Source organism: Eretmochelys imbricata, chromosome 17 (assembly GCF_965152235.1).
Source record: "Eretmochelys imbricata isolate rEreImb1 chromosome 17, rEreImb1.hap1, whole genome shotgun sequence".
NCBI classification, from domain to species: domain Eukaryota; kingdom Metazoa; phylum Chordata; order Testudines; family Cheloniidae; genus Eretmochelys; species Eretmochelys imbricata.
This window is the reverse complement of record NC_135588.1, coordinates 19,191,399-19,217,486: the sequence shown is the minus strand read 5'-3', so window position 1 is coordinate 19,217,486 and position 26,088 is coordinate 19,191,399. Positions and strand designations below refer to the sequence as shown.

Genomic DNA, 26,088 nt, shown 5'->3' with positions numbered 1-26,088 from the left:
CAGGCCTCGTGTTCTTCTGCTAAAGATGGTGGTGGCTGCCCGTCCTGCCGCAACAGGGCTTTTCCCATCAGCTGCGAGCCAGTGTGCTATGGATACAGCAGAAGCAATCCCTGCAAGGGGGAAGGACAGGTCCTGGAGTCCGTGTCCCTTTCCTGGTCGAGGCTTTGCAAATAGTGCCCCAGGCCTCGAGGAAGGAGAGGGGCTTTTCGTTCCCCGGCAGCAGAGTCTAGGAGCAGAGGTCAATTCCCCCCCCTCCTCGGCTCTGTGTACAGATCTGTGCTGCCCCACAGCATTACAGAGCTGTCCAACGGGAGCGGAGAACCAGCAGCAGCAGTCCCCAGGTGAGACAAGGTAGCACGTGACCGCCAGAAAACCTCTCCCTAACTGCAGCTTCTGGCTGAACAAAGCCAGAGGCCGTCCCCCCCACCCTGCACGAAGAACATAGCAGGCTCTAAAATGGGGTAGGAAGGGAGGTATGAGGCTAAACGCAGCTGGAGCCTTCGGGGAGTGATGCAGCGCCCTGAACGCTAGCTTGAAGTGACTTGGCACATCAGACTAGGTGAATCACTCAACAGTGATCAAAAGAAGGGAAGTGGAGGCGCCTAGTGGGGATTACTAAGGCATACTTGGCTGTAGTTAGCCCTACCAGCGTCCTCCCTTTCATTCCTCCCCGGCCCTGTTGCTGGAGTTGAAGTGTTAATTGAGGAGTAAGTGTCTTCCCTTCCAGGCAGGAGTGAGTTAGTAAGGCTAAGCTCTGGTCTACGCAACATAGATCGACGCAAGGCAGCTTACATCAACCTAACTCTGTCTACACTAAAATGTCACTCGCCCCCTTAATAACTCCACCTCCCCGAGAGGCGTAGAGACCAGGTCGACGCAGGGTCCGTGTGGACACCGCCTTGCTTCCGTTGACTGTTGCTAGCTTTCAGAAGCCATCCCACATAGACAGTTCCATCGGTGCAAGGACGCGCACGGCCAACACGAGGGGTGAAGTGTGGATGCCCACCAGTGCTGTAATTACTGCGGTGGCTGTATGCCAATGTAAGTTAGGTCGACTTAATTCCGTCGTGTAGACATGCCGTATGTCTACACTTCAACTGCTACCCGATGCTGTACTTAACCCCCCCTCCCCCAGAAGCCGTGACTGGAAGAATTCTGTCTCCACTGGGGGTTAGTTTGGCAGAGGGGCGGCTCCCATGGTGTGGATTTTTCACACACAGCTAGGCCGCTGTAAGTTTTCAGTGTAGACCAGCCCTTAGGCCCAAAGCACGAATTGTGTCTCATGTAACCCAGGGGCTCAGGGTCTTGGCGAGAACGAAAGGCCACATCTGTGCAGCTGGTGGCCATCAACCCTGTGCTGCAGTTCCCTAAGCACTATGGGAATCATTTGTCTGAGGTTAGCACCTGTAGGGGTGCCCAGGTCTTAAGTGTAGCAGGCTCCTAGAGGAACCATTCGGACAAGCACAGGAAAATGCAGCCGTTCGAATTGTTTCTTCAACCCCAAAAATCCCCGAATGCCCTGAAGAGAGCTGGAGCGCTTCCTCGCTCTTCATCATCCAAGCAAGCTAGTGTCCTAACATGGACGCTCCTTCCCTCTCGGCCCTTAGCCCTGCCCCAGCGGCAGCGGAGAAGACTCCAGCTACGATGAAGCCTCCTCTGGGACATTCACCCAAGAAGAGTAATAAAGCTGCAGCAAATTAGGCCTGCTCTGGGACCAGCCCCTGGTGTTTCCTTCCCCTTGAAACTGTGTGGGCACTGGCGACGTTCTTACACAGCGTGGGCCTTCAGAGTGGCTCCCAGCCGAGCAGGCTGCCTGGCGTTGCTCTCTCTGGTGCTGTGAGAAGTAGATCTGAGATTGGGCATTAAATCAAGTGTAAACAAGTCTGATTTCTCACTTGTAGGGGGCTGGGCTGGTGCTTGTCCAAGCCGCTGAGTCATGAATCCATTGGAGACATCGATCCAATACTTCATGCGCCTGGAAGAAGCAGTGGGAGGCTCAGTAAGATACACACTGGGTGGCTTTTGGGGAGCTGGGTTGAGTTCAGACCATGCCTGTTACTGACCTAAAGTTACTGCCTCATATCTGGGTGGGATCCTATGCACGGCCTCATCCACGCCCAAAAGTTGCACCAATTTGACTAAATTGGTTTAGAAACCAATATGACTAAATCCAGGCCACCCCCCAGTGCGGATGGCCTGGCCCAGATATTCAAAGATATTTAGGTGCCTCACTCCCATTGCCATCAATGGGGTTAGGTGTCTGTCTACCTCTGGGCCATTGGTCTTAGCTCAGTTTGAATTTCAGCAGAGACCAGTTTGGAGGAATGTGGCGAAAGAGCGCCAGGGAGAGAGAAGCAGCAAACCAGCAATGGACTGGTGGCTAAAGGTAAACCAGTGCCAGGCACCAGGGTGGCCCATTTTGGTATAAACACGCCGGGGGAGTTTTAAAAGGTCAGTGCAAGGGAACAAGGAACTAACCAAGCAGCAAGTTCACCAAAGGCTGCGTGTGTTATTCCAACCTCTTGTCCCATAGCGGCATCAGGATGCAGCCAAGCGAGGGCTGGCGTACGTCCTCTGAGCGCAGCAGGCCCTGTGCAGCTCCCGGCAATTGTTTGAAGACATGGTGCGGGAGTGGAGGGGGTGGGGGACAATAAACTCTTTGCTCTGTGTTTGTACAGGACCTAGCACCGTGGGGGTCCTGCTGCATGACTGGGCCTCCTCACTGCTACCGCAATGCAACTGCCGTCTCCTCCCAGAGGATGGCTCCTAGATTCCATGAGAGTTGGGGATAGGCCCGGGGCAGCTCAGCTCAGAAGTGATCCAGCTCTTAACCTGTTTCCCCCTGGCTTGGCTAGTACCCGACACCTGCAGACATGGCTGTGCTTACCCTGCAGCGTGTGAGTGATCCCCGACAGGAGAGGGGGTGAGATGGACCACCGGTCTGAGCCAGGTACGGGATGACTCCGGAGCTCAGCTGAGCACGTGCGTAAGTGATTGCGCACATCCTGCCTCGGTACTGGGTGAGAGAACCCCCGTTAACCCTTAGAGCCCTGCCCAGTCCTGGGGTGTCTTGCACCATCACCACTGTATTATGAGGGTGCTGCTGGGGGGAAGGGAAAGGATTTGTGGGGAGAAGAGGGAATGATCGCTGGAGGCAGCCCTGTTCCTCCTTCCTGGCTCCCTGCCCTGATCTGGGGATCAGCGTGGGACGGGCATAGCAGAGATGAAACCAGCGTTATTCCCAAGCACACGCCACGCTCCGTGCTGGAGAGATCGCTGGCGGCAGAGATGGGGGCCAGGGGGTGACTTGGTGGTGGGGCTCCTGAAGGTTCTCACAGGGGTAACGGGGCAGCTGCTAGGGACCGCGTCAAGGGAGGAGAGGGACAGGCGTCCGTTCTGCTCCTGTTCCACCACAGAGCTCGGACAAGTCTGCTGAGATGGGCTAAGGCCAGGGTAGAATCTTTCTCAAGGGTCTGAAGTCCCGAGCTGGAAGAGGGAGGAGGAACAGAACAGCAGGGGCCTGTCCCGATCCACCGAGGACAGTGACGCTATGTGGCATTTCTCCCCTGTAGATCTCAAAGAGCCGACAGAGGAGGGCACTAATGTCCTCTCCACTTTACGGCTGGGGAAACTGAGGCATGAAGCAACTTGCCCACAGCCGCAGAGCAGGACTGTGGCCACAGGGGAATAGCACCCAGCACGCTAAAGAACGGAAACTGAGGCAGAGTTCGTCCAGCCGCAGCAGCCCCGTGCAAGGTGACGATCCCCGTAGGTGATGCTTTCTTGACACACCGGGTTGTGAGACCAGCTGGGTAAATAATTACCGTGGGGACGGCATCTTGCCCTTCCAAGCGTGCTCAGGGGATATTGTGCATGAATGAGACGGTATTTAGCGTGTGTGGAACAGCCTGGGGGCTTTCCCCCACCCGCTCAGCGTGGGGCTGGGCTCCACGGGACATGGTGCAGCCAGACGCTAGATGACCAGCACTTGGCTGCAGGGTGTGGAGGTCAAACCACCGAGGGCTGCATGCCCGGCCCAGCTGGCCCAAGCCCTGTCTAGAATGGCGGAGGGTGGGAGGAGCCCATGTGAAAGGCTCAGGGGCTGTTTAACCCCGAGCTGAGCACTGACGCTGCAGCAGCCTTTGCCCAAAGGGCTCAACACACACGAACGGAGCTGCTCCGGCGAGAGGAAGGGTGGGTTTGCGGTTAAAGCCCAGTACCGGGCAATCAGCAGCCGTGGCTGCTCTCCCCAGCCCTGCCCCGCCCCGGATTTGCTGGGAGGTCTTTGGGCAAATCACTGCTTATCCTGGGGCTTCAGTTTCCCCTGTCTGTAAAACGGGGATCCTGCCCTGCCGCCGAGTGGAGATGAGGACGGCCAGGCACTGGTGTAATGCCGGGTCTGAGCTGGGGATCCCAACACGGGGGAGATTAACTCCGACAGCGTAGGTCTGAGCAGGAGGGCGGCAAAGCAGAGGAACCCCTCCAATGCTGCAGTACCTGTCTGAGCTGGAAAGCAGATGCATGGCCAGAGGGAGAAGGGAGAAGCTCTTGTAATGCGGCAGGACAGGCCTGACCGAAACCCCCTCCCCACCCAATTGTCTTTTGTCTGGCCCTAGCAGAGTCCCTCTTTCTCACACCCACCCCCTGCATTTCTTTCGTCCTGGGCTTCCTCCATCGCAAATCCCTCGCGTCGTCTTTGAACGGCACAAGTGGGGTTTAGTGTCAGGAGCGGTTCGGCAGGTCACGCCTGCGGCTCTCGCTGGGAATCGGGCTAGAGCCCCAGAGGCCTTATGATGCGGGTTACAATGGAGCGGAACCGGCGGAGGGGAGATTTTGTTTCTTTAACGCCGGCGGTGACTCATGTTTGTTTGTTATTTGTGTATCAGCAGCACCTAAGGCCCCAGCCCCGTTGGGCCACGTGCTGTACAGACCCAGAACAGAAGACAGTCTCTGCCCTGAGGCGCATACAGTCTAAAAGACCAGCCAGAGCCGTTCTGAAGCGTAGGGATCTGAGCCTTGGGCAGTGAGGGGCGAATTTATAACCGCACGTGCAGTATTTTCAAATACAATGCGATCTCCTCCTACAGCCATGGCAGCCTTTCCGAGCACTGAGCACCCAGAGCCCACCCGAGGGTGCAAGCGGCGGCTTGAATTCAATAAGAACTGACCCCAAACCTTCCCTGCAAAGCCAGGGGAGACAGATGAAAGCAGGGAATGATGTAAGTCTCTAGCAGGGTGCATTAACAGGCCTGGATGGGGGCCCAGGAGTGGAGTAGCTCCATGGGCAGGGAAAGGGGGGTTGGAAGCCTGTACAGCTTGCAGGTGGACTAAGCCGGTGCTGTGAGCCCTTTGGCGTGAGCCTGGGACTAGCTGGATGGGCCATGCGGTAAAGAATGCAGAGAATCCAGGTTCTCTCCAATTGTCTATAGCGCGTAGGCCAGGGACGATGGTTTGTTTGTTATTAGCTGGGGCCTGACCCTGTAAATAAGTCAGCGAAGCCTCTGAACTGCGCTCACTGGTTCCAGGGACTCCTTCAACCAGTGACTCATGGTGGCACGCAGATGTATCACCTGGCGAATGCGGGCCACCCCCTAATGCCAGCAAGCCCACCGGCAGAACTCCCCCGGCCTTGACTGGGAGGAGCTCTTGGCATCAGGACACTGTACTGCTGAGTCCCACCGAGGTCCGCAGGGCTCCACGCCAGAGCGTCCTTCTGCCGTGCTGTAATGACGTGGTCACTCAGTGCAGCCGTTCGGCAGGCCCTAGCTGTGCCCCCAACCAGGCTGTGTACAAACCACGGGTCTTTGTTGTTTCCTATGGGTAACGTTGGGAAGAATCAGATCTAACAAACATCTCTTGTGATCACTTTGCTGTGTAGCTCTGCCTGGCTGCCCCCGCCCTGTTAGTGCTCGGAGGGACGGAGGGGATCTTGGCTGTTGGCGGTTACGGTTGTGACTGTGAATGCGGGAGCCCAGCATGTACAAAGAATGATAGAAGATCAGGGCTGAAAGAGACCTCAGGAGGTCATCTGGTCCAACCCCCTGCTCAAAGCAGGACCAACCCCAACTAAATCATCCCAGCCAGGGCTTTGTCAATCCAGGCCTTAAACATGTCTAAGGAAGGAGATTCCACCACCTCCCTAGGGAACTCATTCCAGTGCTTCACCACCCTCCTAGTGAAATAGTGTTTCCTAATATCCAACCTAGACCTCCCTCAATGCAACTCGAGACCATTGCTCCTTGATCTGTCATCTGCTACCACTGAGAACAGCTGAGCACCATCCTCTTTGGAACCCCCCTTCAGGTAGTTGAGGGCTGCTATCAAACGTTTCTAGGTGGACGCCAGCCCGTGGTCTGAGACTAGAGCTAACCCAGCAGCCATTACTATAGCGAGCGGACGGGACCCAGCGTTCTGTTATGAAAACAGCTGTTCATAGACAGCCAGTGTAGGAGCTGTAGCCCGAGAGCTGGCCTCATACACACTGCATGGGTCTGTGAGCCTATGTGCTCCTCCTGGGGCTACGGTAACAGGAATCCCAGTTACCCCTAGCTCCCAAATGGAGATAAGGGGCCAGATGATCACTTGGTGTAAATCAGCATATTGAAGCTATGCTGATTTTCACTTTCCTCCTGCATAGAGTCCCACCGCTTGTTTGTGATAATAGCATCAAGCTCTTAGCTAGCACTCTTCATCAATAGAGCTCAAAGCACCTTCCAAAGGCGGGCGGTAGCATTAGTCCCATTTTACAGAGGAAGTCAACAGGGGGCAGAGCCCATTGCAAATTGGGTCCCGTAACGAGGAACAGCAAAGAACTCGGTACGGTTTGTATGCTGGAGGCAAATCTAATGGGAAGAAAGGTGAATTTGGGGGGCAAAAAATGGAAACCCACCTGAGATCTTAAAGTTGCTTATGGGAATTAAGGACTGCGTGGTTTAGCTTGTTGAGATTACGTTTCAATGGAAATAGAGAAGTGTCAAGATATCTGGCTTTGCTGTCTGGAAACCTGCCGTCTATACTGAGTGCATTCGTGTCTTGCTGTCCTTATTGCAGGTGCAATGTGCGTCTGTACAATGCATCTGTCCGGGTTATGCACACAAGGGGCAAGGCTTGGGTTCAAGCCACTGTAGTTATTGAATGAATAGTGCCAGGACGGGGCCTTATAAAGAGAGGATCAGATACTGGTTCATTTGGCCCCATAAATCTCTCTCTGTGACAAAAATGCTCCCCAAAAAACCCACCCCAAATATTTGGGATTAAACAAGTGGCCCCAATTTATACATCTAGGGGGAAAACCTGGCCCCACTGAAGTCAGTGGCAAAATTCCAAAAGATCTCTGTGGGGCAGGATTTCAGCCAGAGTGTCTGATTCTCCTTAGGTAACATTTTTATGTCATTGGAAAAACACACACACGCGATTTACTGTCCCATCACTGAAAATGCAGTCCGGCCCAGAGAGCTTCCTTTGCCTGGTGATTTGTACAATCCTCTCTCCTAATTACCCTTGAAACAGATCCACCTGTCTCTAGGTAATAACCTCGATGCCGGAACTGGGGACAGGGGCCCTCTCACTTTGCAGGAAGACAGCGTTCTGGAGGAGATATTTCTGAGCTCTCTGGAATGGCAGGAATGCCATGTGAAAGCTGTGGGGGAGGCGTGTTTCCAGCCCCACAGGCCCAGAAGGAGAGGGAGAAGATAGGAATTAGCATGTTGCCGAGGCATGCACAATACAGCTCTGTAGCTCATAAGGCAGCACAGTTCAGTGAGTAAAGGCACCACCTAGGCAGCAGGAAGCTCTGCTACTTGCTCACTGTGCGACCTTGGGCAAGTCACGGGGGCCGAAGTTTTCAAAAGTGACCTTGAAACGTAGCTGCCTCCAATTTTGGGTCCCAGTGTGGGACACATAAAGGGCCTGGCTTGCAGAGGTGCCCACTCAAAGCCACAAGGCTCAAATACTGAGCCACTCAGAATCAGAGCCCACTTTGGGAATGTCAGCTGTGTAGGGCACTGTGCCTCAGTTTCCCCATCTATAAAATGGGCATAATGCTGTTGCTCCATCTGTGTAAAACACTGTGAAATGCCTGACTGAAGAGCTCTCTCCATCCACTAATCACCCCGGTTCTGTTTATAATCAGAGGCCTGGGGCGTAACGCTCGGAGCCGGAGTTGAACCGGCCCCTGCGCTGGTCTGGGTCAATCCTCGCTAGAGATTAACCCAAATCGAACAGGCTGAAGCTGGAGTGGGTTCAGGACAGGTGGCCTGGCAGCCCAGATGTAGGACTGGGACTCAAGAGATGCGCGTTCAAGGTCGAGCTCTGCCGCACATGGGCGCTGACGTTCACGGCCCCGCAATGGGCCAGGGGTTCAAAGAGCCCCACTCCCCTGCAGGCACCTAACGAGGGGGCAGATGTCGGAAAGATCTCAGCAGCCGATGGGCTGAAAATCTGGCCCAGGGGTGGGTGCTGAGCCTCTCTGACCATGCTGGGCCTTCACCTCCCTGTGTCTCCATCAGTAATGCCCTCCTACCGCCGAGGGTCATTTAAAGGGACGGGGGCTATGAAAACACAGCCGAACCCCCCTCAACATCGGGGCTCTTAAGACCAGAAGGGGCCATTGTGATGCTCCTGCAGCGCAAAGGCCAGGGAACCTCATCTAGGCATCCTTGCCTGGAGCTCAGCCTCTTGCCTTCCCTGTGCATGGGGTTCGGATCCAGGCCCCTGGAGAGTAACAATGGCACCCTGGGAGTCAGGCTCCCAGCTGAGGGCCAGGTGGAGCAAGGCAACGCACACGGGGTCCAAGGAAACCCGGCCCCAGGGACATTCGTTCCACTCTTGCAAGCCTGACTGGGGAACGGCCGCTTCTCTTGGGCTCTCTCTACCCCGGCCACTTTCATGACCAGCCTTTGGGGCCCTGGAGCTTTGCTGAAGAACCAGCCTGACCTGTTTGCTATCTGGGCCTCGATCCCCCAGCAAGGAATGCAGGCGGCTGGGAGCTGGGGGGGCGGAGGGCACAGCAGAGACCCTGGGGGCAGGGACATATCTTAACAGGGGGGGGAGAGGGGAGATCTTTCCTCTCTGCCGTCCTCTTCACACTAGTGCACAGGACAGAGAGCGAGGCACGGGGGCCCTCGCTGCCCTGCTCCAGGTCAGGCCAAGACACAGACAGAGAACCCATGCCATCCACTGCTGCAATGGGGCTGCTGCTGATGCTGACTGGGATCAGCGCGGGCAGGGTCCTAGGTGAACCTTTTGACTATTACAGGGGATAGTGGTCTGGTGGTACTGCCTGCTGGGGAGGGGCAGAGCTATGGGGTGGGTGGGCAGAGAAGGGGAAGCTATGGGATGGATGAGTGGGGAGGGATGCTATGCAGTGGATGGGCAGGGAAGGGAGAGCGATGGGGTGGATGAAGGGAGAGGGAAGCTATGGGGCGGAAGGGTGGGGAGGGACGCTATGGGATGGTTGGGAAGGGAGAGGGAAGCTATGGGATGGATGGGCAGAGACGGGAGAGCAATGGGTGGATGAAGGGAGAGGGAAGCTATGGGGTGGAAGGGTGGGGAGGGACGCTATGGGGTGGAGAGAGGAAGGGAGAAGCTGTGGGGTTGAAGGGTCTTGTCCCCTAAATACTTAGCAGAGGGAGAGAATCTGGGGGGACCTTTTCTTCCCCAGAAGGTCTTTGCCAGGGGGATCCAACCCCCGCCCCGACCCGCATATATTGGGAGCTGTTAAACCCCTGCTCAGACTGGTGTTGGGAAGCAGTTTGGGAAGGCCCCTGGGAGGCCCCCTTGACCTCCAGGGCGTTTGGAGTGATCAGATATGGGGCGAGTTCATTAGCTCCCGTTTGGGGCAGTTACCCGCTGGGGAAGGCAGCCCCGGCTTCAGGATGGAGCTGGGCTGGCTTCCACCAGGGCTTTCCCTTGGCGAGAGGGAGCGGGGGCCTTGTCCCAGACTCGGTCCCTCAGCATAGCCTGGGCAGGAGGTGGGTCTCTATTGCTTGGATGGGGATACAGAGCCTTGCACCTCAGGCATGTGGCTTCTGAGCCAGCCCATTGTGGGAACGACTGACAGCGGCTGCCTCGGGCGGGCGGCGATTTGGTGCCTGCCTGCGGACTCGGGTCCAGTTCTCCGCTGCCCCGGTCACCAAATAGCCATGCTGGCTCGCCCTTTGTGCTCAGCCTCAGCAGAGAGGCCACGGGCCACATGATCCCAGAAGCTGGTGCTGCCCACCTCGTGCCAGAGCAGGTGAGCTCCGTGGGGCAGGGACAGTCCACGAGCGGGGCTCCCCGGTGCTACCACACCAACCGCACCCCCAGGGGATCTGGGGAGCAGGCTGCCAGCCCAGCGTGGAGGTCCTAGGCCCGGAGGTCGCAGCGTGCTGAGCTCATCAGCAGGGACGGCGCTCCCGGCGAGGGTTTGTGTTTGCCCAGCAGGGCACAGTGACCCGCTGGTGGTGGTAATTGTGTTGCTGCAGCATGACGTGGCTGGATTCGACCTCGCACCATGTCGGGGCGACACGGCCCCCCGGGGCAGGCAGGCTGCTGCATCGGTACTGACATCACACGACGTCACCAGCTGCCGTGCCCACGGCCTGGGGACTCCTGTGCCTTGCAGGGTGGCCGGCCGGCCGCCGGGACCCACCCTGTCCGTTCAGCTCAGCAGCACGCCCAGCGGGCCCCCCAGTTCTCCCCTACACGGGCTGCTCTAATTTCATGTGGGTGGGGGGGAACTTTGCTCAGCTACACCAGTGTGAATATGGCTTGACTCCGGATTCCCACGGCTCTAACGGACTGAGTTTAGCTGGTCTGCAGGAAGCTATTTCCAGTGGGGGGCATCCATCACCTTGGATGCTGAGGGCCAGATCCTCAGCTGGTGTAAATCAGGGTCGCTCCATGGAAGTCAATGGAGCAATGCCCGTTTACCCCTGTAGCCCAATGACGCCAACTGAGGATCAGGCCCCAAATGCCAGTGGGGTCCATTTCCGTGAATCCGGCTTGTGATCAGAGGCCCGGGTTTGTGCCCAGAAGCACGAAGTCTTAGATCCCTCAGCATTAAGTAGGATAACACTGGATCTTCTTGTGATCCGGAGCCACGTCCAATCCTTTTGTGAGTTGTGCTAAGGGACACACTAGGGTACTGGTTGTGCACGACTGAGCCTTTCTCATCTCGGTCACGGATTCGGGTCCGCTCCAGGTCAGCAGAGAACTCAGCTGCTAAGATCCAGCGGCCCGCTGGTGACCTGTGTGAAATGGGCACAAGGACTGGAACCATTAGCGAGTGCCCTGGTGGGTGGTCTCTGCTCGGAGACCCCAGGCCAGCTTTGGTTCTGTTACACCGCTTCAAAGTGTTGGCGTATTTGGGTGGTTGTGTCCCAGGCATGGATCAAGGCCCCCACGGTGCTAGGAGCTGTACATACTTGCAACCAAGCGTTGGCCCCTGCCACAAAGAGGTGCCAGTCGGAGTGGGAGAGGAGAGACCAGGGGGTGCAGCAAACCAGGGGAACCCAGTGGAACCGAGCCCATCCTGTCACAGCTCACCGGCTGCCTATGCACTCATTTGAGCGGCGTTACTCCAGATTTACGCTCAGAATCCGGCTCAGAATGGTGGAATCTCCATCCTTAGAGGTTTTTAAGGGCCGGCTTGACAAAGCCCTGGCTGGGATGATTTAGTTGGGGATTGGTCCTGCTTTGAGCAGGGGGTTTGAGTAGATGACCTCCTGAGGTCCCTTCCAACCCTGATCTTCTATGATTCTATGAATGCTCACTCTATGACCACAGCTGCCGTGGGCCCATCAGCCCGGTGACAATGCTGGGGAACACCTGCGTTCAGAGGGAAATGAGAAGCATTGGGTTCCCCACCCCTCTCTCTGCTGGGCCCCGTGTCCGCCTCACTTTGTGTGTTCCCCTTTATGTTTCTCCAGAGACTGTCCCCTACACGCCCCAGATCACTGCCAAGTCGCTGGAAGGGAAGCTCACCGCTACCACCTTCACGCTGGACCAGCCCATCTGCATCTTCGACCAGTACGTGAACGGCACCGATGACATCTGGCTCGTCGTTGCCTTCACTAACGGTACGTGTGGCTCCAGACCCCGCCAGGCACCTTTCCCTGCGCCTACAACAGCCTTTGCCAGCCCCAATATGGCACTGTCTGAGGAGGAAGTTCACAGCCGCCTCTATTCCCCTTCTGGCTTTTCCTTCCTCCCTCGCTTGAGAGATTGTAGGGCTGTGTGCCCTCTCTAAGGGGCACCAATTTGCAGCTACCCTGGGTTACCCCCTGCCCTAGTAAAGGCAACGGGGTCAGAGTACAGCACTAGGAGGCCTGTGGTTTAGTCCTGGCTCTGCAACTGTCTCACTCTGTGGCCTTGAGCTAGTCACAGAGGCTCAAATTTTCAAAAGCAACCTCTGAACTTGGCTGCCTCAATTCCTTGAGGCCTGAGCTAGCGAGAAGCTAAATAAGATCCTCTGTCCAGGCCGGATTCAGGCAGGGTGGAAAGCGGCCATCCAAATGAGCTGCCCTGTGCCCAGCCAAGCAGAAGAGGAGCCCGAGGACACCAAAATGTAAATGAGTTCAGAGAAATACGTGTTTGCATGACATTTTAGGCTGGGCTCTAGAGATTCCTAGGAATGTGGGGTTTGCCACACCGGATCAGGCCGCCCCCTGGTCCTTCAGGTTTGGCATCTTGCCTCCAGCTGCGGCTTCAGGAGAACACCTGCTCCCTCGTACACCTAGCCAATTGCACAATGCTGTGAATGGAGCAAAAATACCCCTGCAGCCCTCACCTTACGCCCTGGAGCGTGACTTTGGATTGCTCATATCTGAGCGTGGGGTTCGCTTTACCCAGCCCTTTGAAAAAATCCTGCCACAGATCAAGAAGCTAACGACCTGCCATGGTTCCTAGGGGAGCAAGAATCCTCTGGATTCCTAACCCAGCCAGCCTGGCAGTGATCTCACGTGCATTACCCACTGCCCCATTTCCATGGAGGGCATAGCTGTGCTGGCTCTGTGGAAAAACCGCTGGCCCTGTGCCAACGCAGCCCCCAGTGTAGACGCAGCTAGGCTGACGGAAGAGTGCTCTGCAATGTAGACAGTCTTGCGGCCCCCGCTCCATTCCCCAGCACTGGGAAATCACGAACATCCTGTGCATTTCAGCCCAGCAGCGTGTCTCGCTGCCACCGATTCGCAGCTTTCACCCGTGCGCCATGCCCGCGGCGACGCACTGCTCTCTGTCCCGGCGTGGCAGCACCCTCGCTGGGACCCGCAGGCTTTGGGCACAAGGGTGTCACAGCCCACGGCCTGGCAATGCGCCATCCACGGGCCACTCTCGCGATTTTGCTTCCTCATGTGCACAGGGCAGAATCATTGCCTCACAGCAGGAGAATGCCCACCCGTGGGCCATCCCTCCTGCTTATGTTCACACGGGGACACGTACACTTAGGCCCTGCGGCACTGTGGCACGGCAGCCAGTAATGCAGCAGCTGGGCTGAACAGGGCCCCCTCCCGCCCCCCACCCACCGAGGAGGAGGGTCAGATGTAGGGAAGGACTTCCCTGCAGAGTTAACTCAGGTGATCAGCCCCTGGAGCTGAGCTCCTGGGCTAGGCTCACCCAGGTGTCAACAGCCCTGCCGCAAAGTAACTTCAGGGGGCCCGTCCCATGGTTCATAGCGCTGCAGTGAGCTGAGCGGTGAATTGGGGAGAGCAGGTCTGTCCTCCTGGGCACACGGGGTGAATCGGGGGAAGGCAGCACAGTGATCAGCACTGGCATGGTTCTGCCGGTGTCCCCGCTGGAAAATGGACAGGTGGCTAGCCTGAGGGAAAGCCTCCCTTGGGTCTGAGCCTGTCCCCCCTACTGGGTCAGTTAGTCGGGTTGAAAACGCCACTCAGTTCGGGTGAGAGGGTTTGGTATGTGGACAGGAAGAGGGCTGGGGGCAGCCCAGGAGTACAAGCCAGAGTTAGCTCTGCAGTGAAGCCAGATCCCTGGTCAGGTCACAAGCCCTAACACTGCTCTAGCTAATGGAGATCCTATGTTGGCCCAAGGAGTAGCAGCTTGTGCTTTCAGGGCAGATCAACCCAAGCTCCATCCTTACTCACAGCCACAGGGGGAGGCTGAGTTTGCTCAAGCAATGACCTTAGCAGTCAGGGGTCTGTCCTGGAACAATCCCCATTCCGAACCTGTGCCTTTCTATACTTACGGGGTTTGGGGTGCAAGTTTTTCCAATGTATTTAGGGGCTTTTCTAGGCTCCCTATCTCCACAGCATCTGTGCCACTCAGCACCAATGGATTTTGCTTCCCAGCACATCTGTGACGTAAGGAAAGATTTACAGGTGGGGAAACTGAGGCACTGTGGGATTAAATGACTTGCCCAGGGTCAGCCTTGGAGTCAGTGGCAGAGCTGGGAATGGACCGACCATCTCCCAAGTCAAGTACCTTGACCACCAGCCCAGCCTTCCCGCCTAATCCGGGAACGCCCTCTTCTCTTTCATCCACAGCCACATCCCATTTCAAAAATCCAACCTCCAAGATCCAAATCCCTCCCTACCAGAAGCTATCGACTGCTCTCCATTACATGACGCTGAAGAATTCCATTGCCTTCTACCCGTGTGCTGAAAACAGGGCTGCTAGCGTGCTCCGGGTTGGCAGTGACACCTCCTGCAAAGATGACCGCAGCCTGGAGTACTGCAACGGACCCCTGCCTCATCCTGGGCCTTACAGGTACGACAGTCTGAGCCCAGGCATCCCTGCAGGTCGGAGCCTGGCTGCCCTCTCCCTCATGCTGCGGAAATCAGGAGTAACTCCCAGGCAGACAGCGGACTCACGCGGATGGCGGCAGGAGGAGGCTCAGTCCCGTATAGTTAGAGATTAGAGGTTTATTATCACCTGTATTTGCAGTAGCCCCTAGGAACCACTGTCCTGAACCAGGGCCCCACTGTGCAAGGCGCTGTACAGACACAGCATAGACAGATGGTCCCTGTCCCAAAGAGATTCCTGATAACAAATTCAACCTCTTTAATATTAACTCCCCCTGTCCCTCCATTCCCACCCTCTCTGGCTTTCTGTCTCCTCGGATCCGTGCAGCACCCGTTGCAACCTTCGAAGCTTGCTCTTTCCCAGTCTAGAACTCACTCGCGCACAGAATCCAGCACATGCATTTGCTAAGGAGGCTCCCGGTTCTTTTTAACCCACTCTCTGCAGCTGGGTTGGCTGCGGTGCAAGGAAGTTTAAGGAGCCTGCTAGATCCTGGATCCCGGATCACAGGGCTGAGTCTTCCACCTCTTTCCACTCCAGTCCCTCAGTTGCCTTTTGTAATTAACTGGCTCTTTAACGATGAGTGCCCCAGTGCGTTCATTTCTGCCGTTCTCGCAGTCCTGATGCAAGAGTCACCTGCTCTTCCTCACCTGCCACTCAGAAAACCAGTATTCCTTCTCTCTTCTCACTGTTCTTCCACTCTCTCTCTTTCTCCCCTTATTTCTGAAGCGTTACTCCCCAGCCCCTGTCTTAAGACACCAGCTAACTCCTGAGCACGGCGGGCGGAGTGGTTTGCAGATATCTAATCCCACATGGTGCCAGGGAAAGGGGCACCACCAGGGAAGCAACCAGAGAAGACCCCTGTGCTGGCTACCTGAGCGGAGAATTGGGTTAGATTCTGCCTTTAGTTTACATCCTTCCGGCCCGTTGATTTTAGCGGGGTTGTGCAGGTGTGTCTCAGGGCAGGATCTCACCCAGGAAATTTGCTGGCACCAGGGGGCTTTGCGTTTTGGAGGTTTCTACATACACAGAAAGATACAGAACAAACCTCTACGTCAGAACTGAAGTTCCTCGGGCTGTCTGAGGACAGGTTACTTGCAGTATAACGTTCAGCCACTAGATGTCTCCCTGTGCTCCATATACTTGCAGGCAGGGCGTGGTGCCTGGTAAACAAGGGTAACCAGGCTGGAATTTGAGCTGCGTGGCAACCTGTTTGTGTCTCTAGTCAGTAGCTGTTTTCTTTAACAAATACCTCCTGCTTAAGGAGGACTTTGATTCCATAGACCGTGACTAAGGTTAAGATTTTGTCACTGTTATTTTTAGTAAATGTCATGGCCAGTCACAGGCAATAAACAAAAATTCACTGGAGCCAAAAGGCAGGGAAGAGAGGGCTGGGGGCAGGGGGGTGGAAATGACAGCTGGACCCTGGGGGTAGGGGGCTAAGAGCCCGAGCTGACCGCCCCAGCTCCACCCCCACTGCTGACAGCTGAAGTCATGGAGGTCCAGTAAAGTCACAGAATCTGTGACCTCCGTAACTAAATCGTATCCTTAACCACGATAGTCCGAGTGTCTCTCTTAGCATACACTGCTCCTGCCGTCGACTGTCGTACCTAGGTCCTGATATACCAAAGGCTGATAATACTGAACATCTGACATCTGCTTTGGGGGTCTTTAATCTAGCTGAGAAACTAAGAATAAGATCCACTGTCTGGGGGCTGAGACTCAACAAATTCAGGAATAAGGCATAAGTTTTTAATAGTGAAAGTAATTAGCCACTGGACCAACCAACTTTGAGACCCAGGGCAGTCTCCACCTCCTGAAGTCTCTAAGGCCAGAGCGGATGGCTTTCTAACAAGGACGCTATGGGACAAGTGGGAATTATGGGCTCAACCCAGGCATGAGTGGGGGAGGTTCTGCAGGAGGTCCGGCTACATGATCAGAATGGGCCCTTCCAGCCTTGAATAACTAGGGCTTGGGGTAAAGGTGATGGCAAGGAGAAAGAGCCAGATCCTCTACTGGTGTAATTCACCATAGTGCCATTGGATTCAGTAGAGCTGCAGCGAGATGTACCAGCAGAGGGTCCAAGAGATTGGTGTCTTGGGCCAGCTATCTGGAAACAGCCTGTGGACAGACAAACCCAGTATTTGTCAATGACAAGCTGGGTCAGTTTTGCTCTCCAAGCATGATAGGTCTCGGTGGCTTTGTCGTTTGCAGCTGCATCCCTGATGCTCCAACGTGGGCTGGGCTGGAGCCCTGCCAAATTTCCCTGACCTTCTCTCTCCTTTTGTCGCCCCCTTTTTCAGAGTGAAATTCCTCATCCTGGATACCAATGGGTCCAAGGCAGAGACAAGATGGTCCCAACAAATTATGCTGAAGCAAGGTAACCCTGGAAGAACAGGGAAGGGGCTTCTTGCATTGTAAGCATCTTGGGGGAGGGTTCTTGTCTCCTTTAAGCCCACTCTCAAGGCAGCAAATAGGGACTTGGGTTCCTGACTCACCCTCTGCACACTTCCTAGGGCTTGTTAGACAGGATGGTACATACCAGCCAGAGCTGGCAGTTCCCAGGGTGTCTCCTTGCAGGCCCCCTGTCCCTCCCTGCTCAGAGATACTCCTGAGTTGTCGTTAATTGGGCCCGCCTGGTCTAGTTGCCAGGGTGAGTCAGTAGAACAGCGTTGCACCTCCCTATAGGGCCCTACAGCCTGATACTCGGTCAGAAGCCTTGAGTGACCAGGCTACGTTACAACTCCCTACTGGGAATTGGACACTGAGCTCCCGGGGCATCGCGTCACCCATACAAACCTGGGAGAGGGAAGTGACTGTCCGAGCAGCATTAAGGGAGCTGGCCCTAAACTATCCCAGCTTCCGCCATGCTCCCCGCCATTTCCTCTCCTCCCTTCCCTGCTGGATCCCTTCAGTCCCCACCACCCTCCCTGGCACCTCCCAGCCCGTCCCCTCCGGCTCCCTGCCCGCGGTGAAAGCTTCCCCGGCCATGTGCCCCAGGTCGCAAGGCGCGCTCCATCGACACCTGGCCTGGGAGGCGCAGCGGTACCATGGTCGTCATCACGTCCATCCTCTCCAGCTTCATCGGCATCCTGGTGATCTTGTTCCTCTGCACGGTCGCCTACGAGTGGTGAGTGCCGAAGCCCGGAGGGAAGCGCAGCCCGGTGCAGCCTTGAAGCAGAGACTGGCTCGACCTGGGGGGGGCAGGGGCGGGAATCTGTGAGCCCAGGCCGGTGGGAACGCTCTGGATCTGCTTTCTTTGGGGAATGGCGAGTGAGCTGCCCTCCCCACCTGGCACTCACGCAGCACCGACCCTCTCTGCTCAGCACCCTGGGGTCAGAGGGCAGCAGCTCGGGTGGGGCCCGCAGCACTGGGCCCCCCCCCCACAGGGCACCCCCCCAGCAGCCACTGGCGCTGCGGGAGGATTGGGTGCTGTGTCCGCGGAGCTGCCTGCGTGGTCCGTGGTGCTCACCAGCTGCCTGTTTGTGGCTTGTTTACAGCTTTAAGCTTTGGCGTCGAGAGGAGCCCGCGGTCCCGGAGGAGCCACGCGTCGGGTCCTTCAGAGAGAGGCAGTATGATACCCACCACATCCCCCCGTCGCAGGCTCCAGCCCAGCCCCACAGCGACGTGCCCCGGCCTCACTCGCCGGCCGCCTCCCCATAGGAGCCCAGAGCTTCCCGCAGGCCATCGTCCTGGGCTCAGCAGTCAGCCCACGGGCACCCCCAGAAGCCTCGCATCCCATTTATACACTCCGTGCCCTCCCCATCACGTACCCTGCTGCACGGTGTCCCCTGTAAACCCCGGACCCCAGCGTCCCCATCACGCACCCTGCTGCCCAGCATCCCCTATATACCCTCGATCCCAGCATCCCCTATGCTCCCCAACCCCCAGTGTCCCCATCACGCACGCTGCTGCCTGGTGTCCCCTATACACCCTGGGCCCCAGTGTCCCCTTTGCTCCCCAACCCCCAGCGTCCCCATCACGCCCCATGCCCCAGCATCCCCATCACACATCCTGCTGCCCAGCGTTCCCTCCGTGCCCCAAACCCCAGCATCCCTGTCAGGCGCCCCAGGCCCCAGCCTCCCACACGCTCACCCTGGTGCTCTAGGATCACCAGCTCTGGGAGAGGAGAGGCTCCATGCTCCCCATCTGGGGTATCCAGCCTGGCCTGACCGGCCGTGCTGCTTCCCACTTCCCTGGGACTGACTTTACGGGACACAGAGCAACAGCTGGGGAAGAAGGGGAGTAAACAAGCCACGTCCTCTGCTCCTGCCAGGGTCCTGTCTGTTAACTCCAATAGGCAGGTGCATGGGTCTGGGCACTGGTGACACTCAGGGCACCTCGGTCCTTTGTTTCTCGCAGGCTTTATTCACCTCCTGGAACTGTTTATGAAGCCAGATTAACTGGAGGAGCTAGTGGCAGGGCAATCCCATGATGAGATCAGAGCTCCATTTACAGGACCGGAGGGATTAAAAAGCCCTTGAGAAACAAAGACTATCCCCCCCCCGGCTAATGGGTCCGTGCTTTGATCCCGTTTCTTTACCCCCAGTGTAGGGAATAGGACCCGTCTGTCCTATCAGCAGGAATGTGATGGAGGTGTTCCCGGCCCGCCAGCACTGCAGATGTGGCTGCAGGTTCACGTGGGTGCAGGGCCGGGCCCCGAGCCACGCTCCTCCTGAGCGCTGGGGACGTTTGGGCCCGGATCTAGAGCAGGGATCCTGTCAAAGAGAAGCAAATTCCAGCCAGGGGTGTAGCCGGCTGATTGGCACCTGAACACACAATGACCCCTCGGCACCCCACCTCCCCCCCGCCTGCCGTTGACGCAGGAGCCTTGGGGCTAGAATGACAGCCCTGCCCTGGCCGGGCCCAGGGAGCATTGGCGCACCTGTGCTGGGAGGCCGGAGCCCAGGGGTCTGTGCACAACGCCTGCTGACGGCAGCATGGCTCAGGGCTCTGGAGTGGCTGGGAGGGAGGCGCCTCATCTCTGACGGGGGGGCCCCTTTCTGACGTCTGCAGCCCTGCAACAGAGCCAGCCCCGGGCCCCCTCGGCCAAGCAAGTGCTGAGGAAAGAGGTCAAGCCAAGCCCCACCTGGCCTTCCCAGATCTCTGCCTGGAGTCTGAGAGTCCAGCCCCGCAGGGTCCCGGCCAGGCCCCAGGGGAGGAGCAGGGACTCCACCCAACACCCATGGAAGCCACTGGGCTTGGAGCAGGACCCCAGCTCGGCCGGCTGCCGGATGGAGTGGCCCCTCCGGGCGATGGAGCAGCCCAGCAGCGGTGCGGCGTTAGGTGCTTTCCCCTATAGCCCCTAGAACTTGTTTCAAGGACCAGGGCCCAATCCCTCTCCCTTCCCCTCCCCCATTGGAAGCCATCCTCAGGGACCAGCCGGCCGGCCGGTGTGAGAGGTTCAGCTTCTGTGGTTCTTGTATATACTGCTGGGGGAAGGTGGGTTTCTCTTTTCAACTCATCGGTGCCCGGCCAAGTAAACTGCAGTTTGCATTTTTGAACCGCTGCCTCGCTGTCCTCCTTTGCGCCCTCGGCAGCGGTCGCAGTCCGGGGACTCCCAGCCCTTGGGCCACAGGAGGGAGCTGTACGACAGAACAGCCGACGGGACGCCACAGGCCCACGGAGGGTCCACGCAGCTCGCGTCCCAGCCTTGCCGGGCTTTGCTCACCAGCCCCACCATAGCCCCTGGGGCATGCCAGGCAGCACACCCTGCCATCTTGTGGCTGACCCGTGTAACTGCAAGTAAACGTATCACGATGCCTTGTCATGCTCTTGCATTTATGTGGCGCCTTTCATGCAAAGGGACGGTGCAGCGGGCGTTTACTGGGGCCCAGCGTGCCCAGGTACACCAGGACCATGCCTGCTGCCCCTCAGCCCTGCCAGGCATGAAGTCCTGGCCCCGAGCTGCAAGGAAGGGAGTATTGTCGTGGACAGGAATGGGGCAGTGTGCCTTTTCGAGTGTCTGCTGGGGCGGAAGCCACCAGCCCCTAACACAGCAGCAGTGGGTGTCCCGAGGCCTTGTATGTTTGTAGCTAGTACCTAGTTAGTAACGCACTGATCTGGGGACGTCTGGGCCCATGGGGTTTCCTCAAAATCGTATACGTTCGAGGGAAATCGGTGTGGCCTAGCGGCTCGAGCACAGGTCTGGGCCTCAGCAGAGCTGGGTTCTCCTCCCTTGGGCAAATCACTTTATCTTGGTTCCCCCCTCGGTACAACCGGGGTAACAGTGCTGCCCTCCCTCACAAAGTGCTTTCAGATCTGCTGCTGGCCAGAGCTGGATGGCATTAGTAGTGGTGTGGCAAGAGCAGATGAGGGGTTTGTGGGGCTCTGGGCCAGAGTGAGGGCCCCACCCCTTCCACCTGCAGTCCCCGCCTCCCCTCCCAGCACTCCTGCTGGAGAGCGGGGTCGGGGCGTGGGGGCTTCCCCCACTCCCCAGCGGGTGGATGGAGCGGGACAAGCCCCTATGCCCCAAACCCACTCCCCGGCAGGAGCGCTGGGTGGGTCGGGGTGCCCCGATTGGCTGGGCTAATCCGCCACTGGGCAAGAGCAATAACACATCAAGCGTCTCATCCACAGGAACTCAGTGTTATTCAATGGCCTTTTCCCCGCAGGGCAGAGGGCATGGAACAGCTGCATGGCCCTTACAGCAATGCCTTCACCTCTGCTTTCCTCTTGGGCGATGTCCCTGAGCTTCTGAGCCTCTTGACTCTGCTGGTCAGGCCCTGGCACAAACACCTCCCCGTCCATTAAAACCATTAATGCTGGGGAGGGGCAGGAAGGCATGGGGCGGGGAAGGGGAGATGAGATGGGAGTGGAGGGGAAGGAAGGGAGTGTGAAAGGGGAGGGCAGAGGGGGAGACCAGCTCTGACGTTGTGAGGGCCAGGCGGGGTTGGAGACGAGCGCTGCTGCAGATTAGAGTGGAAGGAATTGTAATCATGCCAGGTGCGCCCCAGAGAGCAGCAGCAGGGTGGGGAGCGGGCGGCAGGGGGAGCAGCAGCTCAGCAGGATTCTGTGCAGCACGTCGGGGCGGGAGAGGAGCTCTCAGAAAAGAACAATCCTGCCGGCTGCCGCCTGGGGCAGCCCATGGGGCGGTCGGGGAGTGGCATGCAGCACGAGCACGGGGCAGAGTGGGAGGCAGCAGTGGGCAGAGCATGGGGACTGGAGGGCAGGAGACGGGGGGTCATGGCTCCCTCTGGCCCTTCCCCTCTGTTTTCCCATCAGTAAACCAGGTCAGTGACCCCGGCCTCATGCGAGCAGTAACTTCTGTTTTCTTCCTGAGCTGCGGAAACCAGGGAGGGGGCTGCCCGTCCTGTGAGCAGAGGCTCCCTGGGGCTGGGGAGTCGCGCCCTGGGCCTGGGGTGTGATCATGTCACGAGTGGGGCTTACCCAGGCTCGGAGAAATTCTTCAGCTTCTTACACACACAGCCATGCACAGACACACACACACACAATGCATGGACACACTCAAACCCGTACATACATCAAACCCATGCACATACACACATTCGCATCTGGTCTGTAGCCCTAAACAGCAATCCTCTAATAAACCCAGCTATCCTGGGCCAGCAGCCCCCATATTGACCCTACGCCCCCTCTCTCCCTCCCTCCCCGAGTGTATATCTCTAGTTGCTTTCTGCTCTTCCGACCGTTAGTCGGTGACCAGTTACTCAGCTCCGAGAACTAAGCAACCAGGTGCACCATGCCACTAGCCACATGGGTAGGCCAGAGCAGAATTCAATCTGCATTTCCTTATCATGTCAGCAGATAAGCTCAATGTTTATTTTCAAGCATTTTTTTCAACATTGATCGATTCAAATTTTCCCAGTTGCAGGAAATTAGGGGACAGGGATCAGGCAACGGGAAGCGTGGTCCAGACAATAATTATTTAATGGCTGTAGCTGCTGAGATGCTAAAGCTTTTATAACCCTCAAAACACAAAAAGAAAAGGAGTACTTGTGGCACCTTAGAGACTAACAAATTTGTTTGAGCATAAGCTTTCGGGGGCTACAGCTCACTTCATCGGCTGCATCGGTCCGCATCACTTGTGGAAAGAGACAACGTCAACGGCCTTAACCCGAGCTCCAAAAAGGTCTCCAGCAGGGGTGTCTTACTGGGCCTGGCTGTACATTTCCATTAGTAGCACCGGAAACCTTTTCTCCTCCTTTTGCGTGTGCGCCTGTGGCAAAATCGACGTTCACCAATACAAACCTGATCCTTCCCAGGGCCGGATAACTGCTCCAGTCCTGTGAGCCCAGGGGGAGGTGCTGCTTCCCCCCATCCCTAGCCTGGAGTGTAGCAGAGATGGGAGCAGCCACAGGGCTCCCCTCCCAGGGGTGCGAGAGCAGGGTCCGGTGCTGTTACATGCCGGCGCCTAAGTAGCCCTGCCCCACCATGGTATGACAGCAGATGAGTCAGGCCCTGTTGGAGCAGCCCAGCCCACTGCGGACAGGTGCACTCGTGGTCAGGTGTGTCCCTCACCGCTCCAGCACTGTGTGGGTTCGTCAGGGGCTGGGAAGGGAGACGCCTGTCAGCTTTGCTCACGCGCTCAGTGACCCGAGCCGGGGAATGCACAGGGAGGGGGGCAATGACCACACCCACCTTGTCTCATTGAGTTCAGTGCTAATGCCTTTTACTGGATCAGCTTCTGCGGGTGAGAGGGACCAGCTGTGGTGCTTACACTGAGCTCTTCTTCACGGCCACCCTGAGCTAAAGGCAGGGGCTGCTCGTATGAGCTGGGATGGTCACAGGCTCAGATCCCCTGTGGCTGAAGCACCGAGCGGGACCCCCAACACGCACTCAGCAGTGGGTCACGCAAGCACTGGGAGCACGGGTGGAGCGTGTGACAAAGTGGGAATGTTTTCTTTGAATACTGTGTGGGTGCCTTAGTTTCCCCTGTGCCTTTCTTAAGTATCTAGGGGCTGGAATAAGGGGGCATGATTGTTGCAGAGCAGAGGGCCAATGTGATGCTGTCTGCACAGAGAATGGCCGACACCCTGTCTCCTGGCAACTGATGGCCTGGGCCCCTCCCCTGCAAGGTGCGAGCTGAAGGTGTTGGAGAACAAAAGAGATTAGGTGGCCCCCGGCCCGGGAAAGGGACAAAGGCTGGAGAAGGAGCCAGGGGGTGTGGCTGGGGGGAGACTGCTGGAGGGGGTCAATTTGAAGCTGGCTAGGGAAATGGAAGGAGGTCCAGATGGGGATCTGGGCTCCCTACCCTCCCCTCCGCTCCCCAAGATGGACCTGACTGAGGGGTCCTGTTTCCTACATCTATAAGCTCTGTTTTGGACTGTGTTTCTGTCATCTAATACACCTTCTGTTTTACTGGCTGGCTGAAAGTCAAAGGTGAATTGCAGGAAGTGAAGGGGTACAGGGCCCTCACTCCCCCACACTCCGTGACAGAGCGTGAGGGGCCTTATTTCATCACAGCGATGACTGCTGGTTAATACCGGCGTTCCTGTGGCTGAAAGCTGGTCCCAGGCTCAGGAACCTCCCCCATGTTTTCTGTACAGTCAGCGTATCGCTTCGGTTACGTGAACAGCGAGGGGATGCTCACCGGGACCGCTGTGCCCTAGAAACCGTGCTGGGAATCTGACGAAAACAGGCTTTGGTACCAGATTCCCAGCTCGGCCAACGAGACCCTAGGAACTTCCTTCCTCCTGGTTAGCCGGAGGCACCTGGAGGAAAACGGTTCCTTACGCGTGACTCGATGGGTCTGAAGCTTTGGGTGCAGATCTGGCCCGGCTCGTCTCTCACCCGGCCAGATTGTAAGCTCCAGTCCCTGCCACTTAGGAAAGGAGCACCGTAGCCATTAGCCGCCATCCTCGCCAACCACAGGCTGGGCTGATCAGGCTTGCCAGTTACAGTCTTCTCCCCCCACAGGTGTCTGGCACCCAGGGTTTGTTTTCACACACACACACACCCCGCCTGCTACAGAGGGGTGGGCCTGGCACAGATCCAGGCTGTTTTCTTCTGAATCCCTCCAACACGGATAGGGAGTTTTCTGACTCCGCTCCTGGTGAGGTCAATTACAAAGGACTGGACTGCAGGGGCTTATCACTGGGCCACCAGTTTGGCCCTTCGCTATAGGGTGACCAGCCCCTTTAAGAGGTAATGGGTCCAGCACCACCTGCCCCTCACTCAGCGCTCCTCCCCAGGTGGGGCACATCATCACAGCGAGGGCCTGTGGCTAAATCACGCTCAGGCCGAGTGATGTAAAAGAAGCCTGCAGCAAGCCGGAGGGAGAGAGGGCGAGCAGACAGGGGGCTGCCTGGAGGGGAAGGAGAGAATTCAAAGGGGGGCCAGCTCGGAGACGCTGATAAAGGGCTGCAGCCTGCCTCTGAGAACGAGGACCACACCCAGAGAGGCACATAGGCCCAGAGGGAGGGCTGCGGGACCCCAACCCGAGAAGGGAGACCATGCCGAGAGAGGCATACAGGCCGGAAGGGAGGGTCGTGGGACCCCTGACCACATCCAGAGAGGCACACAGTCCCAGAGGGAGGGCTGCGGGACCCCTGAATTCAGGGGGAGTTCAAGGGGCTAAAGACGAATTGATCTATTTAGCGACTGAGGAATTCACAGGGGGAATCTCAGGTTAAAGCCATCTGGCCTGGGAGTGGCTTCTTACAAGAACCAGACCAGGGGGAGCAGAGGGCAGCAGCTGTGCACAAGGGGCGTCCGGAGGGAGCGTTGCCTGTCACAACTTCCAAGTGCCTTCAAGGCAGTGGGAACTGGGGGACTCAGCACCTTATCCTCAGGACGTACCGTATGTCCGTAGGAACAGGAGCCCTCTGCACTGAGAGCATTCTGCCTGGGCCCTGCTGGGCAGCTGGGAGACCCCAGCACCTCTCTGAGCCTTAGGTGGAGACATCTCCAAAGGTCTTCCAGCGTCCTGCCTCCGACAGTCACCAGCAGCAGCTGCTTCAGAGGGATACGCAAGAAACCCTGCAACTACGGGGCAACTTGCCACCATCATGCAAACGGTAGCCCCTCAATTCTGCTCTGCATTCAATATAATAAGAGCAGAGGAATTAAGAGGTGCAGACATAGCGGGATCGAATCTGCTCTCAGTTGCCCAGTTCTATGCCGGTGCAGTGGATTTACCCAGGGTAGGGGGATCCGAATCGGGTTCTGTGCGCAGCTGCTCGCCAGCCTGGTTGACCCAGCGATATCGCTCAGAGGGTGAAAAACCCACACCCGAGCGCTGGAGTTAAGCCGACCTAACCCCTGGTGTAGACAGGGCTAGGTTGATGGAAGAATTCTTCCATTGCCCTAGCTACTGCCTCTCGGGAAGAGGGAGTACTTACGCCAAGGGCAGGTAGTGTTTACACTGAAGTGCCTCAGTTATACCAGATTAAA

General features: G+C 57.2%; 1 protein-coding gene across 3 annotated transcripts; it reads left to right on the top strand.

The window, feature by feature from the left end:
* The first annotated feature begins 350 nt into the window (after nucleotides 1-350).
* Nucleotides 351-20,503, top strand: LOC144276714 (uroplakin-3b-like). Of its 3 annotated transcripts, none has more exons than XM_077836983.1 (7): nucleotides 351-2,950; nucleotides 3,573-3,756; nucleotides 11,910-12,059; nucleotides 14,478-14,700; nucleotides 17,037-17,113; nucleotides 17,734-17,863; nucleotides 18,234-20,503. In XM_077836983.1, exons 2-7 carry the CDS (start codon nucleotides 3,639-3,641, stop codon nucleotides 18,394-18,396), a joined length of 861 nt encoding a protein of 286 aa, XP_077693109.1. In that variant the 5' UTR covers nucleotides 351-2,950; nucleotides 3,573-3,638; the 3' UTR covers nucleotides 18,397-20,503. The 3 variants fall into 3 exon arrangements, with proteins under 3 accessions (XP_077693109.1, XP_077693108.1, XP_077693110.1); XM_077836982.1 differs by having other exon boundaries at nucleotides 351-2,986; XM_077836984.1 differs by lacking the exons at nucleotides 351-2,950; nucleotides 3,573-3,756 and adding an exon at nucleotides 5,069-5,156.
* The last annotated feature ends 5,585 nt before the right edge of the window (nucleotides 20,504-26,088 follow it).

What these genes read in the sequence shown, in the direction of transcription:
- LOC144276714 (XM_077836983.1), top strand. Translation starts at nt 3,639, where the DNA reads ATGAAGCAACTTGCCCACAGCCGCAGAGCAGGACTGTGGCCACAGGGG. An exon ending in CCTCATCCTGGGCCTTACAG is followed by an intron (nt 14,701 to 17,036) that starts GTACGACAGTCT and finishes CCCCTTTTTCAG; the next exon opens with AGTGAAATTCCTCATCCTGG. An exon ending in TGCACGGTCGCCTACGAGTG is followed by an intron (nt 17,864 to 18,233) that starts GTGAGTGCCGAA and finishes GCTTGTTTACAG; the next exon opens with CTTTAAGCTTTGGCGTCGAG.